This window comes from Lipophrys pholis, assembly GCF_963383615.2.
Source record: "Lipophrys pholis genome assembly, chromosome: 4".
Classification (NCBI taxonomy): domain Eukaryota; kingdom Metazoa; phylum Chordata; class Actinopteri; order Blenniiformes; family Blenniidae; genus Lipophrys; species Lipophrys pholis.
The window spans coordinates 4,045,987-4,062,679 of record NC_137637.1 but is presented as its reverse complement, the minus strand read 5'-3'; the positions used below and the strand labels follow the sequence as shown (position 1 = coordinate 4,062,679).

The 16,693-nt window shown below is 42.0% G+C and overlaps 2 protein-coding genes across 3 annotated transcripts in view; both read left to right on the top strand.

The window, feature by feature from the left end:
* The window catches only part of cntn2 (contactin 2), a gene marked incomplete at its 5' end in the record, with an annotated part of 43,137 nt that extends 33,800 nt beyond the window's left edge, over positions 1-9,337 (top strand). Inside the window, 4 exons of the mRNA XM_080462306.1 lie at positions 2,270-2,456; positions 3,538-3,650; positions 4,655-4,823; positions 6,399-9,337. Coding sequence (XP_080318432.1) covers positions 2,270-2,456; positions 3,538-3,650; positions 4,655-4,823; positions 6,399-6,508 — 579 coding nt within the window. The 3' untranslated portion in view covers positions 6,509-9,337. The remainder of the gene's footprint in view (positions 1-2,269; positions 2,457-3,537; positions 3,651-4,654; positions 4,824-6,398) is intronic.
* A 1,566-nt stretch (positions 9,338-10,903) lies between these two features.
* On the top strand, positions 10,904-16,241 carry LOC308108009 (acidic mammalian chitinase-like). 2 transcript variants are annotated; one of them, XM_080460655.1, is made up of 12 exons: positions 10,904-11,080; positions 11,255-11,285; positions 11,461-11,490; positions 11,742-11,946; positions 12,142-12,198; positions 12,277-12,442; positions 12,559-12,683; positions 12,787-12,910; positions 14,924-15,109; positions 15,211-15,327; positions 15,427-15,553; positions 15,825-16,241. In XM_080460655.1, exons 2-12 carry the CDS (start codon positions 11,267-11,269, stop codon positions 16,031-16,033), a joined length of 1,365 nt encoding a protein of 454 aa, XP_080316781.1. In that variant the 5' UTR covers positions 10,904-11,080; positions 11,255-11,266; the 3' UTR covers positions 16,034-16,241. The 2 variants fall into 2 exon arrangements, with proteins under 2 accessions (XP_080316781.1, XP_080316782.1); XM_080460656.1 differs by lacking the exon at positions 10,904-11,080 and having other exon boundaries at positions 11,250-11,285.
* The last annotated feature ends 452 nt before the right edge of the window (positions 16,242-16,693 follow it).

The following is a 16,693-nucleotide window of genomic DNA, read 5'->3' as shown; positions in this document are numbered from 1 at the left end:
GAAATCTCCATAAACAATGTTCACCAGCGGTGACAGCCTTGGATGAAAGAGTCATCTTCTCATGAAGTGTAATCCTGAGATTTTACACAGTCATGTTCAAAATTTCTCTTCCGCTAATAGAAGAAGGATAAAGTACGCAACTTGTTTACCGAATTATCAGGAGACGGCTCTTCTATTATTAGAAACAAACAAACAAACAAACAAGCAAACAGGGACGACAGCTTCTGATTCACCACGCTGGTTATCAAGTGTCATGATGTTAAACTTTGTTCTGAGACAGGCGGAAGTTGTTTCAGTTCCGCCAAATGACCTTATTGTTTATTGTTCTCAATGGTAGGAGACGCCCCAGTTAAAGCTCACGCTATCACTGTCATGATTAAAATCTTGAATTCTCAGAATAAATGTTTCCTTCTCGAAGCGAAAGAGGCAGACAGAAGGTATCAGATTGTCCTCATCAGTGTTGCTCAAGTGACTTGGAAAAATTAATTAGTTACTGATTACTTCCCTGAGAAAATAATCCAGTTATTTTACTGATTACTTATTTTCAAAAGAGGTTACTGAGTTACTTTTAGTTTCCTGTTCAAAACATGTTGTGCAGCCTGAACACGCTGTGAAGCCTCATTCTATTGATTCTGAATATTCAATCATATAAAACTGAATCAAGTGAAAGACGCTCTTTCTTTAAAACTTTTCTTCGAACAGTTGTTCAGTGTCTCCCAATGGTGAGAGGAAAACTGTCTGTCTTTGAATCATTCAAAAACAGTGACTATGTGTTTCTCTCTGCGCACTTCCAGATACTGATAAACAAAAAACCAGTTGATAATGTTGAGAGCACAAAATATCTTGGCGTTGTCTTGGACCGCCACTTAAAATTCGACGTGCGCACAAAGAAAATATCAAAAACGATCAAGACCAACTTGAATTGCTTCCGTTTAATAAGACCCTTGTTTATCCATGAATGCTGCTAAATTGTACTTCCACTCAATGATTCTCTCACATGTTTCATCTTGTATCACTGTGTGGGGACAGGCTTCGCAGTCGGCCATGAAAAATGTCACCTCTCTGTACAAACAGGCATTAAAAGTGATGGACAGGAAGCCCATGAGGTGGCGCTACTGTACAATCTTAGAAAAACACAATTTTTTAAGTCTCGACAGTTTTATTAAATACGCGTTCTTAAAATTAAACTTTAAATGTGTGTATAATCTTGCGCCTGAGTTTGTATGCAAAATGATAGAGAAATGTAGCCCCTGTGGTGTCACCACTGGAGGCGCTGCGAACTGTGACTGTAAACCAGCCAAATGTAAAACCACCTTCAGTCAAAGCAGCTTCTCAGGTCAGGGTCCACAGATCTGGAACAACCTACCTGCCCAAATAAAAACCCTCACAGATCTGAACCAGTTCAACAGCGAAGCAAAGCGCTGGTTAAAGACCAACCAAGCATGCAGACATTAAATACATTTTTAAAAAATCTGTAAACTATTTATATTATAGCATGTTTCATGTATAACTATGTGTAACTGTTTGCTTGTGTCTGTTTCATGTTGGGGACCGGGTCTGCAAATTAGCCTTTGGCTAGATGGCTGATGGACACGGCATCGGTTGCTATTTTTGTAACAACGCTCTCTGTTCTGTCCCTCTTAAATAAACTAATAAAAACAGTTAAAAAAATTTTTAAAATCTTTTAACTTCCTGCACGTTGCATCAAGCAGAAGGTAAATTAAATGCAACAGTTTACCAGGGTTTCACTTTCCTGTGCTGCTTCCTCGCAGATTGAAGGTGGAAATTTTCGCCGTAGATCAGAGTTTTCTTCCCACACAGAGTGCACAGCAGGCGCTATGAGTCGAACGCAAAGCAATGTCTGTATTTCAGAGAATTAAACGCTGCAGGTCCTGCTCTCTCCTGCACAAGTCTGTTGTTCACACTGACGTCGCTGCTCACGTCATTGTTGCCAGAGTACCAGACAAAATCACAGTTTAGCAACGCAGTAACGTGGTTGAGGGAAAGTGACAGTGATCTAATTATTGTTTTTGCAAAATGAATCCTTTACTTTACTTAATCGGATCATAAGTGATCCTCATGCAGCCTAGCAAGGACTGACCTGCCCCCTGCAGGACTGACCCGCCCCCTGCAGGACTGACCCGCCCCCTGCTGGACTGACCCGCCCTCTGCAGGACTGACTCCCTCACAGACAGTGACTCTTGGGCCAGAACCCGGTCGGTCTCATGTGTGGTGGATTTCCCAGCAGCCCTGTGATATGTGTCCTCAGATCCGGTACTGGCGGCAGCATGAACGGGAGGCGGCAGCAGACCGAGTGAGGACCGCAGGACTGGAACCGACAGCCCGGGTATCGGGACTCCGGCCCAGCACCCGGTACCGCGTCGCTGTTCTAGCCTACAACAGTGCAGGGACTGGACCACCGTCCCCCCAAACCACCGTCACCACCAGGAAACCTCGTATGAGTCAAGCACTACACTCACACACACACACACACACAGCTGAGGAGTGACATCCTGCGAGTAATCCTCCAGGTAAACCTCCCCTCTTCTGCTCGTGGCACCCTCGGATCCTCCACCTCAGCTGCAGAGAGGAGAGAAAGTGTGTAATGCTTCCGAGGCTTCAGGCTGTGGCTGCGTTGAAATGAGGGATTAAAACATCGGAGTGTCAGTTTCAGAGCAGCAGTCACTCGTACACTTGTCAATGTTACCTCACCTGTCAACAAAGGCCATTACTGAGAGCCACATTACATAATGTAACTCTATAGGATGTTGACTTTTACCCCCCTCTATTCTGTCTTGTAATGTGTGGCAGGTTGACTTTAATGCTAATAGAAAGTTAATAAGAATCATTAAAACCATTAAATCTAATGTTTTATCCTTGCAGGCATACGGTCAGTCCCAGTGCTTCTTTTCATGACATCACAATTAAATATTAAATTCAAGACAAAAAAAACTGAGTTGAAGGGGTCATATTACGCAAAATTCACTTTCTATTATTTTTCCAACAGTACTAATCGTCCCCATACCTGGAATGACGCCCCAGAAGTGAAGACAGTCTGTCCTCTCTCTATCTGGCTTGTTTCATGTTATAAAAAGTGTGTTGCTCCAACCAGCCAATCAGATCTCAAACCCTATATAGTGTCATTGGGGGTTTAGCCAATCCCAATCAAGGTAGACCCTCACTTTGACTCCTCCCACAATTAGGCAGCTCTGCTCTGGCACATGGCACCACGAAAAGAAGTACTTCTTCCTCTTCTCAAGATGGACATGTGTGGGCAGAGCCAGTCCAGCTCACACAGACACAGCAGATTCTGAATGCAGCTCCTATGATCCAATATTCAAATGGAGTAAAATCAAGGAGAAGCTGGATTTGGGGCAATAAACTATGATTACAACATTTTTGGACCAATGAGACCATGCGAAAGTTGTTTGAAAGCTGGATAGTATGACAATGTGACCCCTTTAATACGACCATTGTATGCAGCTGAGCTGACTTTTCTTTCTCTTCATATTGATTTAGTATGTGTTTGTCTTGTAGCTCCCAACCGTCCTCCGGGCAACGTGTCGTGGAAGACTCAGGGCTCCTGGGTAACGGTGCGCTGGGACCACGTGACAGCCATGCACAACGAATCCACCGTGCTGGGCTACAAGGTGAGCCACCGCCGGGTGTTTCACACACAGCAGGCCTCCATTTCTGTCTTCTTCAAATGGACCATATAATCACTGACGACCACACAGCTGCAGACATTTATCCACATTGACCAGGTGTTGAGGTTAGGTGGGGAAAATAAAGAGCTAGAACTACACTCGGTAGAGTGCATACCTTGACCAACGCCACATTTTTCACCATGGAAACCGATGGATTACAAGGTTATTTGAACCACCACACAACACCACTCCTTCCTTTGTCATGGTCGTTTGTCTCTCTCCTTTAATCTCAGCTTCTCCATGGCAACAGACGGTGATCTCCTCCATGAGGTGCCTCTCCCATCCGCTTTGTTTGGGACATTTTTTTGCTGTGTTTTGGGATTTATACAGAAATTGTTAACCGATTACGTCCCAAAATCTAATCAATTGGTCCTTGGATGACAACAAATCATCCCTGAAAATTTCATGCAATTCGGGTCAGTATTTTTGGCGAAAAGTTGGTAAAATAGATACATACAGACATACTAATAAATAAACTAGAACAGGCACTCAGTAAAGCGCAGACCTTCGTCAACGCCACATTTGTTTGTAGAACCGAGTTAGCATCGCTATCCTGTTAGCCATTAGCTCATATCGATGCTAACTCGCTTGTCAGGTAGCAACATCACTGTGTGAAACACTCAGCAGGAAGCGTCTCCATGGCAACAGATGCTGATCTCTATGAGGTTCCTCTCCCATCAGCGAACAGTTAGCCATTAACATCCCAAAATCGAATCAAGACACGCGGACAAAAACATAACCCTCAAGCCAACTTGGCTAAGGCGATCATCTTTTCTTGGAAGAGCGACCATGTTTGGTAACTCCTGCATTCAAACTTGTTTCTTCCAAACTTTCACTGAGGAGTTATTGTTTTACTGATGGTGCATTCGTCTAAAAGTGAACGGTTCACTGTGTGTGAGATGCAGTGCGGATGACGTATGCTCCTGCTGCTCTGCTCTGCGTGTCAGGTTTTGTACAAGCATGAGGATCAGGCAGCGCTGAAGTTTCTGGACAAAGGAAAGACGTCAGTGAATCTGCCGCTGCCTAAAGACAACGGTTACGTGGTGCTGGAGATCCGGTCCTGGGGCGAGGGCGGCGACGGGCCTGCACACGAGATCATCGTGTCCAGAGACTCAGGTGAGGGGAAAAAATCAATAAAAAGGTGCAACGAAGAATTTCACTTCTTTATTCATATAACCATAAAGCAGTGTTCCTTTGTGCCTCAGGTCATCTTATAATGTCCCATCATGTCTGGAGGAGAGCTCATACTGGAGATATTGTTAACCTGTAATGTCAAAATATGACCGCCAGTCAATAAAACTTTATTGAGTTTTTACGTGAAGACTTTAATCTTCACCTGTGCTGGTAGAAACCTAATAGTTTGACCACAATTAAGAGCCATCATTTACCCAAGGCCATGTGACCTCAGGATATTCATTAAGCTAATATACTCATAAACATGTCATCACTATCTGAAACAAGAGGCACCGCTCAGCTGTTTACGTAATTTCGTAAAGTTTGAAAAGACACATTACGACAAAGGTTTGACGGGACAACATGAGTTCTGGGAACTACACCACTGTTAAATAATGACAAACTGAAGAGATGTGATACAGAAATGCTAAAAGTATAAAACTTTGTGCACAAGCAACAGCTCAAAACAAGAAGGAAGCATATGAAACCTCAGAGTAAAGCAGGAGCATCTTAGCCGATGAGTGACCTTTAATCACAGGATGATTCCAATCCTGTAAGATCGAGCTCCAGAAGTGTAAAAATAAAGAAACCATTACCTCTAACTTTATTGATTAAATGACCAGTTCTATCCTTTAGTAGGTCTACTGCAGATTGCACTGTTTCAGTAATACTAGAGGTTATAATGCAAATTACCCTTAATCCCAATAATCCTGATGAAATACTCACAACATTACCACCACTGTGAACATGTGGATGGTAAAATCTGATTTTTACTATTTTTACTCAAGGACAATAAATAAGAACCTTTACAGGCTGCTCTCATATTTAATGGGAAACTTGGTAAATTATTTTACATTTGAGATCAAATTAGTCAGAATGTGGGCCAGAAACTAAAATGTCTTTGTTGTTGTAGAAAGATCCTTCCCCAATATCATTCACGTTTTCCTCCCAAAATGATTTACAGTTCACTGTATATCACTGTGTGACATGGTGACACAGTGAAAAACAGTGTGATACAGTGTAACACAGTTTGATACGGCTTGTTACAGTGTGACATGTTGTGACATTGTGTGACACCGTGAAACAGTGTGTTACAGTGTGATAGTGTGTTAGTGTTAGTGTGTTAAAGTGTGATACAGTGCAATACAGTGTAATACACTGTGTTACAGTGTACTACAGTGTGTTACAGTGTGTGACATAGTGTGTTACAGTGTGCTATAGTGTGTTATAGTGTACTATAGTGTTACAGATTAATGCAGTGTGTTAGTGTGATACAGTGTGTTACAGCGTAATACAGTGTGTTACAGTGTCATACGGTGTGTTACAGTGTGATACGGTGTGTTACAGTGTCATACGGTGTGTTACAGTGTCATACGGTGTGTTACAGATCTGAATAAAGTCTTCAGGTGTAAATTCTCATCATATGTTTAAGAAAAGCTTTATCAAAGTGTATGATTAAATTACATGCAGCTTATAAACTGAGTTTTACTCTGTCATTATGTGTGTGTGTGTGTGCAGGTACTGGTATGATGGTACAGAACAGCGCCTCCGTCTCCTCGCCCTCCGCGCTGCTCCGTCAGCCTCTCATCGTCGTCGGTGCTTGGCTCCTCGTCCTCGTGTCTCTGTGATCGTCTCGTTCTGCGGACTCTTAAAGCTCTGCTGTGTCTTAGCCTGTGTTTTATGTCGGGTGGGTTTCAGTGCAGGGATCTGAGGGTTGGGGAATGAAAGAGGGACTTAGTTGACTTTTTTATAATGAAAACAAAAAGGGTCTTTTTGTGGGGTCGGGGTTTGTGTATCCCGCCGTCAGTTTAAACCATGCCTTATGGGGACCATTACGTCTGCAGCGGACGCATCTCAGACTGCGTCTTCCAGCCGTGACGCCAGCTTCAGGTGTAAATTATCCATCAAACCAACTGTGTGTATAACCGGTGTAAATACAGTCCAGTCCGACCTGTGATCTGTCGGTCTGTGTGTTCACACTGAGAGCAACTCTTCAAGCTCTGAGGCTTCAGTTTCCAGTACCATCTACCAACTTGTCTTTCTTGAGGTTCTTCTGTGAACTGCGCCTGATTATTTTACTCATTTTTAATCACACATGCAGGAGCTGCAATTTTCTCAAATTAACTGTTTTTGAATTTAAATTCATCAGGATCAGTGATTAATCAGATTTGTCCAGACGAGCTGCTCCACGCTTCTAGTACAATAACAAGACAAATTTGGTTGTGATCATTTTTACCTATCATTATTTTATATCTCTATGAATAAAGCCACCATCAGTAATAACCTCCACTCATTTTTCATCTTCTTGTCCCCCGGTGTCTTTATGTTCCCGCCTCAATCTACTCAGCACCGCCCGGCGGCTGCACTCTGACCTCACAGCAAAAACCGAAAGCCCATCATCACAAATCAAACCGTCGTCCCGGGTCGGCCAGTTCCTCACTTCACCTTTGATTTCCTGCCAGCTGAAGTTGTTCTCGGTGTGAACACAGTCTCAGAGTCATTGCAGCACTGAACAACTGTTTCTTGTTGATTTCCAGCTCCTGCTTTTGTCTGTATGTTTGGTGTGTTTTGGCCTCAGCTGTAATTATAGCAAACTTCAGATATACGCCACTGCTCTAAATGATTGTTTACATTTTTTTACTTTCCGTCGCGAGAGATGAAATTGAATGGATGATGAAGTATTTAAGCCTTTGTTTACATTTTCTGTGCCTGCTTTCTTTGAATAATTCTGAAAATGTAGTAAAATGCTTGTTTAGTGTTTATTGGGATTCTAGTGTTGCAGAAAGTGAGTGTGAAACAGTCGTGTACATGAAAGAGCTGGCCACCAAAGTCTGAGAGTGCAGTTAACAGTGTCATATATCTTCTTCTCTGTCACCTGTCGGCACCTTTCAGCTCTTACGTATGTAACAGGTCTGCTTACCATCAAGGATGTGACCTCTGAGCAGTTAGGCCGGACCTTTACTGTTTCTGACAGGAGACACATAACTGTTTCAAGGTTTTTGTGTTCTCGTTTATTGATTTGATCAAAGTGATGCTCTGGGATTGTTCAAGAACAAGAAAAACATTATTTAAGCCAGAAAAACATTTTATATAACAGTCATTCAAAACCAAATGAGCAGATTCCAGGACCTTTTCCTAAATGACCATCTTGGATTTACTTTAGTTTTTAATCAGTGCATCGATATTGACTGAGAAAAATCAGCTGCTACTTTCAGCTGTAAGGTCATCACAAAACGTCAAATCTCTGTCTTAAACCGTTTTTTATATAGTTAGGGTAATTTTTGGTTATCAGCAGCAGCATAAGAAGCTCTGAGAGGAGATTATCAGATTAGTTGTTATCAAACCAGTCAACCATTCAACTAGTCAGCCTATAGACCATTGGGCCAGTTAACTATTGAACAAGTCAACCACTCAAGTCACCCACTGAAACAAGCAACCAGTCAGCCAGTGAACCTCTGCATCAGTCAGTCAGTGAACCATTGAACCAATCAACCAGTAAACCAGTCAACTGGTCAGTCAGTGAACCAGTAAACCGGTCAGTCAGTGAACCAGTAAACCAGTCAGTCAGTGAACCACTGAACCAGTCAGCCAGTGAAGGTTCATTGATTCATGTGGTCCAACAGAGGCTTCACCTTGTAAATCACAGGACTTAGAAGATTTGGAAAGAGATTCTTGACCTGTTGGTCCTCATCCACGAATCACAATCTCCTCCGTACTTTCAGTGAATTGACTCGTGGGGTTTAAAGTGTCACTGAGTTTCATTCAAATATTTGAACGGTCTGGACAACCTAAAAACCTTTTTTAGTGTTGTTGGTTTTTTTTTTGCAGGTGGTTGAATGATGGACCCCTCAATTCTAAATATAAATGGTTTGACAAAGTTATTATTATTTTTCATCCTGGAGGCTAACTGTCCTAAAGAAATATAAAACTGTTCATTCACGATGTCGTAACTCCTGGTGGATCAGTAGACATCAACGCGTTCTCTCTCACATGTTTTCCATCAGTTGGAGTTGAGTTTAAGTTCAGGTTAGATCAGTAAAATCTACTGAGACGTGGAGCCTGAGCACATCATTTACTCTCAACCTCAATTAGAATGTTTTCTTTCGTCACACGTTGGCCTCATGTCTGCACTGGTAGAAAGGTTTTGAGAACCAATGAATGATGTCCAGGTTTGTGTTCTTGTGCTATACTCTGTACAGTGTTTTCTTAATGCCTTCAGTGTTCACGTCAGAGTCACTGCGTCTGAGTATCTGGACGAACCTTCCGCTTTACCGGAGGACGTCTCGCTTTTATCACTCTGTTGTAACACTGAGTCTGTGGATCACATGGCAGGAATGATCTGGATCATGGTCTGGATCATTCAACCTTCCTGAAATGTGACTGAATGAAGATGTTGGAGGAATGATAGGAGCAGTGCCACTTGTAAATATGATTTCAAATAAACACCTTTGAGGTTGTCTTTCAGTAAAGTGCGTGGTTCACAGACACATGCACACACACACACACACACACATCCAGTGTAAACTTATTTTGACTCTCAAGAAACTAAAAGGATATTGGAAGTTTACTTAGACATGTCATGTAGTACGTTTAATATACCTAATGAAATATCTCTCTTTGACCAGAGATAAATATCGTCAAGATCTTATGTAACATGATTTATTATATCTAAAATAATCGCTCTTTAACGTTCAATGTTACAAAACAAAAATAAAACCTCATCAAAATGACACAACTTCACATTTACCAACACATTTCAATGTAATAATGGAAACAATGAAACAGCCTCACAAACAATAATTTAACATAACAAAAAGGTCGACACATCAAACGGTGGCAATTTTTTTTTTTTCTTAATATGCTGTGAAATGCAATGCGGAACAAATCTCTGAGTATTTATGATCAGCGATAAAGCTGAAGGACAAAGTTCGGGGATTACTGTAATATTCTGGGCAAAGTACCTGTTAAATGCATGACCTTCAAAAAGCAGTGAGAACCATTTATAAACCTCAGATTTAACACTTTGTGAGAAAGTCAAATGCAGATGACATGTCGACAGCAGATGGAGAGATAAGGAATTGCTCTGTTCCTGTGGAGGAAGTAAAGAACCTTCATGCCGATGAAACCAGACCAGATAAACTGGCAGCACAGCACAGATCAACAAATAAACTTCATTAAGATTTCTCCTAGCTGAACAATTCCTCCCCTCATCCAGCTGATTGACTAAAGCTGCTTCACCATCGAACAAGTCTCTTTATAAATCCAAGCAAGGCTCACAATTGACTCTAGAGTCACAGATTGCCTCAGTGTTCAATATTTCTTGTATCATCAAGATAAAAGATACTGCGAAAAACCGACAATTAGCTGAAAATACATAATTGTTTACAGGCACTCATTATGCTCTTGAAACATTTATATTTCGTGAGGTGACCTTGAGTGTTTTGAAAGGCACCTATAAATAAAATGCATTATCACTATTATATTAACATATTTCTTACATATATTGTTACAGAAATACAACATTGTATGGAAGTTATCTCTATTTCTCTATCCATCCATCCATCCATCCATCCATCCATCCATCAATCCATCCATTTTCTCCCGCTTATCCATTTCCAGGTCGCAGGGGTGGCAGTCTGAGCACCGTCACCCAGATCACATTGCACCCATTAAGAACCTTCCTACAGGTGGTGAGCCAACCGGAAGGTGGCACCCGGCGTGGGACATGAACCCTCTACCTTGAGATTGCGAGTCTCATGCTCTACCAATTGAGCGAGCCGGGGGCTCCATTTCTCTAATGAATGACATTTTAGTCTGAGTTGACTAACAGATGGTTTTGTTCAAGTTTTCTACCCGTTTGTGATTTGCAGGTGAATGTTTCATCATCATGGCATGAATCAAAGCACGACGCGTAGATCCTAAGCAGGAAGTTCAGCTCGAGGTTTCCAGGTCGACATCCCACTTTCTCCTGCTTTTACAACCTAAACTAATGACAGATATTGCTGCTCTACACCAACTACTCTGACTTCTTCAGTGGTTTTGCAAACTTATTGTAAGTGTAGTTATGTGCTGTATCAGCCCCTGAGGCCTTATCAGCTGCACTTTGCCACCAGCATTCGCTCAGTGATTCATGAGTGAGTATATAATTCCCACAAACCTCAATGAGCACATCAGTCTGCTTCTGATCGTCTTCAGGAAAGGTAAGAAATACATGTCGGGTTTCAGTTGTACTACAAACTGCAGTAAATGTTCATGCCTTATAGCTTTATTTGTTCCAACAGTTACAGATCTGAGAGTAGTGCTTAAATTTGTTAATTTTTTTATTTACAAAAAACATTATTCTCTCTCTCTCTCTCTCTCTCTCTTAACTACAGTCACACAGCAAAATGACGAAGCTCCTCACAGGTAAATATAATTTGTTTTATTCATTCATAAATAAATAAGCCGTAGAACTTTTAGTTTGCCTAAAATTTAAATGAGAATAATATTGACCTTCATGTTTTGAAACCCGCTCATTGAAACTAAGTTTGAATACATTTTCTTTGATAACTTTATTTATTTTTCTCTTTGATTTTTGCAGTTTTCGGTGTCCTGCTGGCTCTGCACATTGGTAAGTACATCTGAACAGAATAAGCTAATTTTAGGGTGGTTGTGGCTCTGCTGGTTGAGTAGATCATCTTCCAAACTTTCAGTTAATTCTTCCATCCCGTATCTACATATTTCTATATGTCAAAGTGTCCTTGGGCTAGACACTGAACCTAGAACTACTTAGATGGTGTGTGAGCATGTTGTGTATTTTTGGAGTTGTGAAGTATCACCTACAGTTCAAATTAAATCCAAAGTGTTTCTGTTTGCCCTCAGCTTCATCCAATAAGTTGGTGTGTCACATGACCAACTGGTCCCAGTACCGGCCCTCTAATGCCAAATTCACCCCCGACAACATCGACCCCTTCCTGTGCACCCACGTCATCTACGCCCTGTCCACCATCAACAGTTTCAACCAGATCACGCCGATGGAGTGGAACGATGAGCAGCACTTTGTCACGCTCCAAAAGCTCAAGAACATGTGAGTTTACACCGTCACCACTCCTGAACACCAACATGCGTCCTTGATTTGTTAGAGCAACATTTTGTCAGCAGAAACAGATCCAGCACTGAATGAACATCATCCATCCTGGACTCCAAAGACACACTGTCATAAGAACACATCACAAACTCACATTCAACAAGTAACTTAACCGTTCTGTCCTCCTGCTCTCAGTAACCCTGCCCTGAAGACTCTGCTGTCTGTTGGAGGCATGGTGAATGGAGTGAGCCCGTGAGTTTAAATTCTACACCTCCTTTCTCTTGTGATGCGTACAGCTGAGAAATCACAGACTGACTGCTTTTCTTTCAGATTCATTGCCATGGTGGCCAGACCGGAGAGCCGGTTAGCCTTCATCCAGTCTGCCATCAGGTACCTGCGTTCCCATAACTTTGATGGACTGAACCTGGCCTGGGAATTTCCTGCACACAATGGCAGTCCGGCACAAGACAAGGAACGGTTCACACTGCTGGTCGCGGTAAGCATGTTTCTCAAATTCTCTGTCTTCAAACACTGCCGACCTGTACAGATAATCATTCAGCTCTTCACACAGCTCTTATATTTGTAGAGTCTCAATACTTGCTGTGCACACAGGAGCTGGTCAAGGCCTTCGAGGACGATGCCAGAGACAACAGGAAGACTCAGCTGCTGCTGTCGGCCAATGTCGGCGCGCTCCGTCAAACCGTTGACAAAGCATACGAGGTGGAGAAGATCGCAGCGTGAGTTTGATTCCTCTGTGTTCAGTCTGTACAGTAACATGAAGGAGTGAAACATATTGTTTTGAACTGAACGTCTCCTTTAATCCTGCTTTAAACTCAACAGTCACCTTGACTTCATCAACATCATGACCTATGACTTCCATGGACACTGGGAGCCAGCCACCGGACACAACAGCCCTCTGTACCGCAGCTCTGTGGACATCGGCTCACATTTTCACCACAACATAGTGAGACCTGAAACATGCTATTGATTAACAATTACCAAAGATAGTAATTAATGTTTTTTTGTTTTTTTTAAATGGGATCTTATAAGCATCAAATAACTTCAAAGCAGCACCTTTTCACCTGTTTAACAGGAAATGATAGCCAATGTGTTTATATCAGTCTCATAAAATATACTATTAATTTGGAATTTTAACTAATAGTTAATTTAATAATGATTGCAAAAATTCATGGTAAACCCAGAGGAATTTCGGAGTTCTTCACAAAGAAGTGGTTGACATTTCATTCACCTTTGTACGCATTATTAAGACAGCAAGTATGATTCCAAAAAATATATTTATCCACAAAGAAACAAGGTAAACAAAACTGTATACAGGTTGATGTGTTTATGTGCATGTGAGTGTGCGAGAGATGGAGAGAGAGCTGGAGAGAAAGTGAGACGTGTGATGGAATCTAGATATCAACATAGCAGATTACACGACTCTATTTCAATATTGCAACAACCAGAGAAGCAAGATGGCCGACCTAGGTGTTCTGTTGATGGTGTGGTCTGGAGAACAAAGGAGGGTAGAACCCAGACTTTAACGTCTGCTCCTTGAATGTAACTCTGTTGTTCATTTACATGCATGATGTTGTCTTTGATGTGATTTGTGTAGGATTGTCAATTAACAAGTTAGTCAAGCAAACTAACTGGGCACTGAGGCATAGCTAACATTGATTTACAGGTTGGCTAACTACTCCTAATATCATAACCAGTAGAACTCATGCTCAGTAGTTACCACGTTTACTTATTGTCTTTGAAGAAGGACTCGGTTTGTTGTGCAGGCTGGAGGAAGATGGTGGTTCCTTAGTTTGTAGTTAGCATCTCTGTGCTAACTCTTTTTGTCTTATTGTGCTGCATTGTGCAGAAGAAGAAGAAGAAGAAGCCGGAGGTGTTGCGGTTAGGAACCAGTTCTTGCAGATCCAAGGAGCTGGTCACTGTGATCACAGATGTGTCACAGCAGGAACTGTGAGGTCCTGTTTGTTGGGGGAAAGAGCAGAAATAGTTTGTGAGTCATGGCCTTCCTGATTTGGCTCCCAGGGGAAAAGCGGACTTGTTCCTCCCTAGTAATGAGGCCAGACAGTGGATGCTGGCCTATGTTGTCTGGTTGAACTCTGGCCCACTTGGCAGGGTCAGGAGAGGAGCAGCTCCGCTGGTTTGGCCGCAGGCAGAGGAGCAGAGAGGAAAAGAGTCCGGGCAGCAAAATCTTTTGTTGGGGGACAATGCTGAGGTGTCAGCCCCTGGGAGGACTGACCAATCACCTTCAGTGACTGGCTTCATGACATCATGGGTTGGGCAGTCAGTGTGAGCCCTGGGGTCGGTGAGAAGGGAAGAGTCGGACCCCCTGAGGTCAACTCTTGCAGCCATGATTTTAATATCATGACCAATGAAGGTCATCTATGTCCGGTAGAATTCCAACAACGTTCTGCGGGCGAACCTTGACGTTAGCACCACTAAAACTCTTTATTCAACTGTGAATGGATTTTACAATTGAATGCCACGTTAATTGCTGTCGATGCTTGACTGCATTGAGCAAAAAAATTCAATTAGTACAAAAAACTAACTTTTGTTATCGCATGACTACATTATTATTACATCTTACCCTTAAACTTTTTTTGCCTTTTTTTTGATAAAATGCATAAATGTTCACAATTATTTTAAATTTTCGAAAGAATGACGTGTGTGTACTAAAGTGGTTTTCTGATTCCTGCATCTCTTTATTTAATACTCAAGAATATTTTTTTTCCCAAAAATGAATTACCAGGTCTCAGCAGGATGTGACCTCTCAACGTAGTCACTCATGGTTTCTTTCCAATATTTTGGACATTTATATTTAAAAAGATTCAGAAAAGACTCCATAAATTATATGTGTAAATACTGTTTCAGTTGATTATTGACATAATCTTGGATTCAGTGTTACAACAGAAAACAATAAGTAGAAGAGTGTCAAATTCATGTTCTTGGTCCTTTCTCTTAGAACTCTTCAGTACACTACTGGCTGGAGCTCGGAGCCCCAGCTGGAAAGCTGCTGCTCGGTTTCCCCACATACGGACGTAACAACCGTCTTGTTAATGCTGCTGCTCATGGTGTGGGAGCACCCTCCAGTGGACCTGCAGATGCTGGACCATACACTCAAACACCAGGTTTCTGGTCCTACTATGAGGTACAGCAATGTTGTCACTGTTTCTGCCAGTAGAACCCTTGAACATGAAGGGATTCAGGTACAGCACTTCCTCTCCAACCTAACTCTATTTGTCATTATAGATCTGCGAATTCATCACCAGTGCTAATGTTGGATGGATCTCTGATCAGGAGGTCCCATACGCCACCTATGGTACTGCTTGGTTGGGCTATGATGACAAACGCAGTTATTCTGCCAAGGTAAGCTCCTTCTCTACTCCTTCTGCCATTTTAATTTCTATCAGCTGCTGATGTTTGTAACTATTCCACTCTCAATGGCCCAATCGTCACTCTCTTTAGGTCCAGTGGATGATTGCCACAAGCTTAGGAGGCGCTCACGTCTGGACTCTGGGCATGGACGACTTCCGTGGTGATTTCTGCTCAGACGGACCTTATCCTCTCATCAACCACCTCAGGACTTCAATGGGTAAAGACCATCAGCATCTCCCAACAAGTTGATTCCATCCAACAATCTTTTATGTACTTTTGTATGTGTTGGAGACAAGAAAGAAGCAAGATGACATATTGTTACAGAGCTCATGATTTATAACATGGAGTAATACATGATTTATTCTGATATTCTAATCCATCAATGTATCCAATAATATGCCAGACTAAGATCATTTGAGTTGTTAACTTTATGTGATGACAGGTTAGTTCTACAGATACATTGTGACTCTCCCTCTGTCACTATTCAGGCTTTGGCCCGAAACCCACCACCACTCCAGGTCCCATCACCACCAGAGACCCCATGTCTGTATTCTGCAAGGGGAGACCTGATGGTCTGTATGTAAATCCTGCGGACAAGACCACCTACTTCCAGTGCTTCCATGGAAACACGTTCCTGCACCGCTGTCAGCCCGGTCTCATCTACGTGGACAGCTGCAAATGCTGCAACTGGCCCTGAGCCCTGTCCACCAGGATTCACCTGAAAGAAAGAGCAATGAGAATGTTTCTCCAGCTTACAAATGCAAAGAAAAATTACATTGTCTGAACACTGGTACTTTTGCTTTGTGGAGAAATGTATACTATGTTTTCTTTTTTTCAAGATGTACTTCAAGATGTTCTCCGAAAAAAAATACATTTTACATTAATTACAAATCTGTTTCTCCTGCTTAATTGAATGGATCTTTTACACAATAAGACACGCTGTCATATTTGCACATGGGTCTTCTTAAATCAAACAAACTGTTGGGGGAACATGAGCCGCATACAGTATATGATAGTACTTGTCTTGTATATTGGAGACCGAGAATCACGTTTCCACCTGATCCACTTCAAGAACCCCTTAAAGGGGACATATCATGCTAAATCCACTTTTTTAGCCCTTAAATGCATTTTGTTGTATATTTAGAGTGTTTAGAAGTACAGAAAAGTTCAAAGTAGTCTCTTCAGGTGCTCCGTTGATATCTTTATATTCTGTTTTGGTCATATTTTGCGATCGGTTTCGATTTTTCTATTCTCTATTACGTTTTTTGAACAATGACGTCACAGTATTCTCAGCGGAACTGCCAAATTAGGACATCGACATTTCGAGCAATCCGCCATTTTTGTTTCTCGCTGCGAT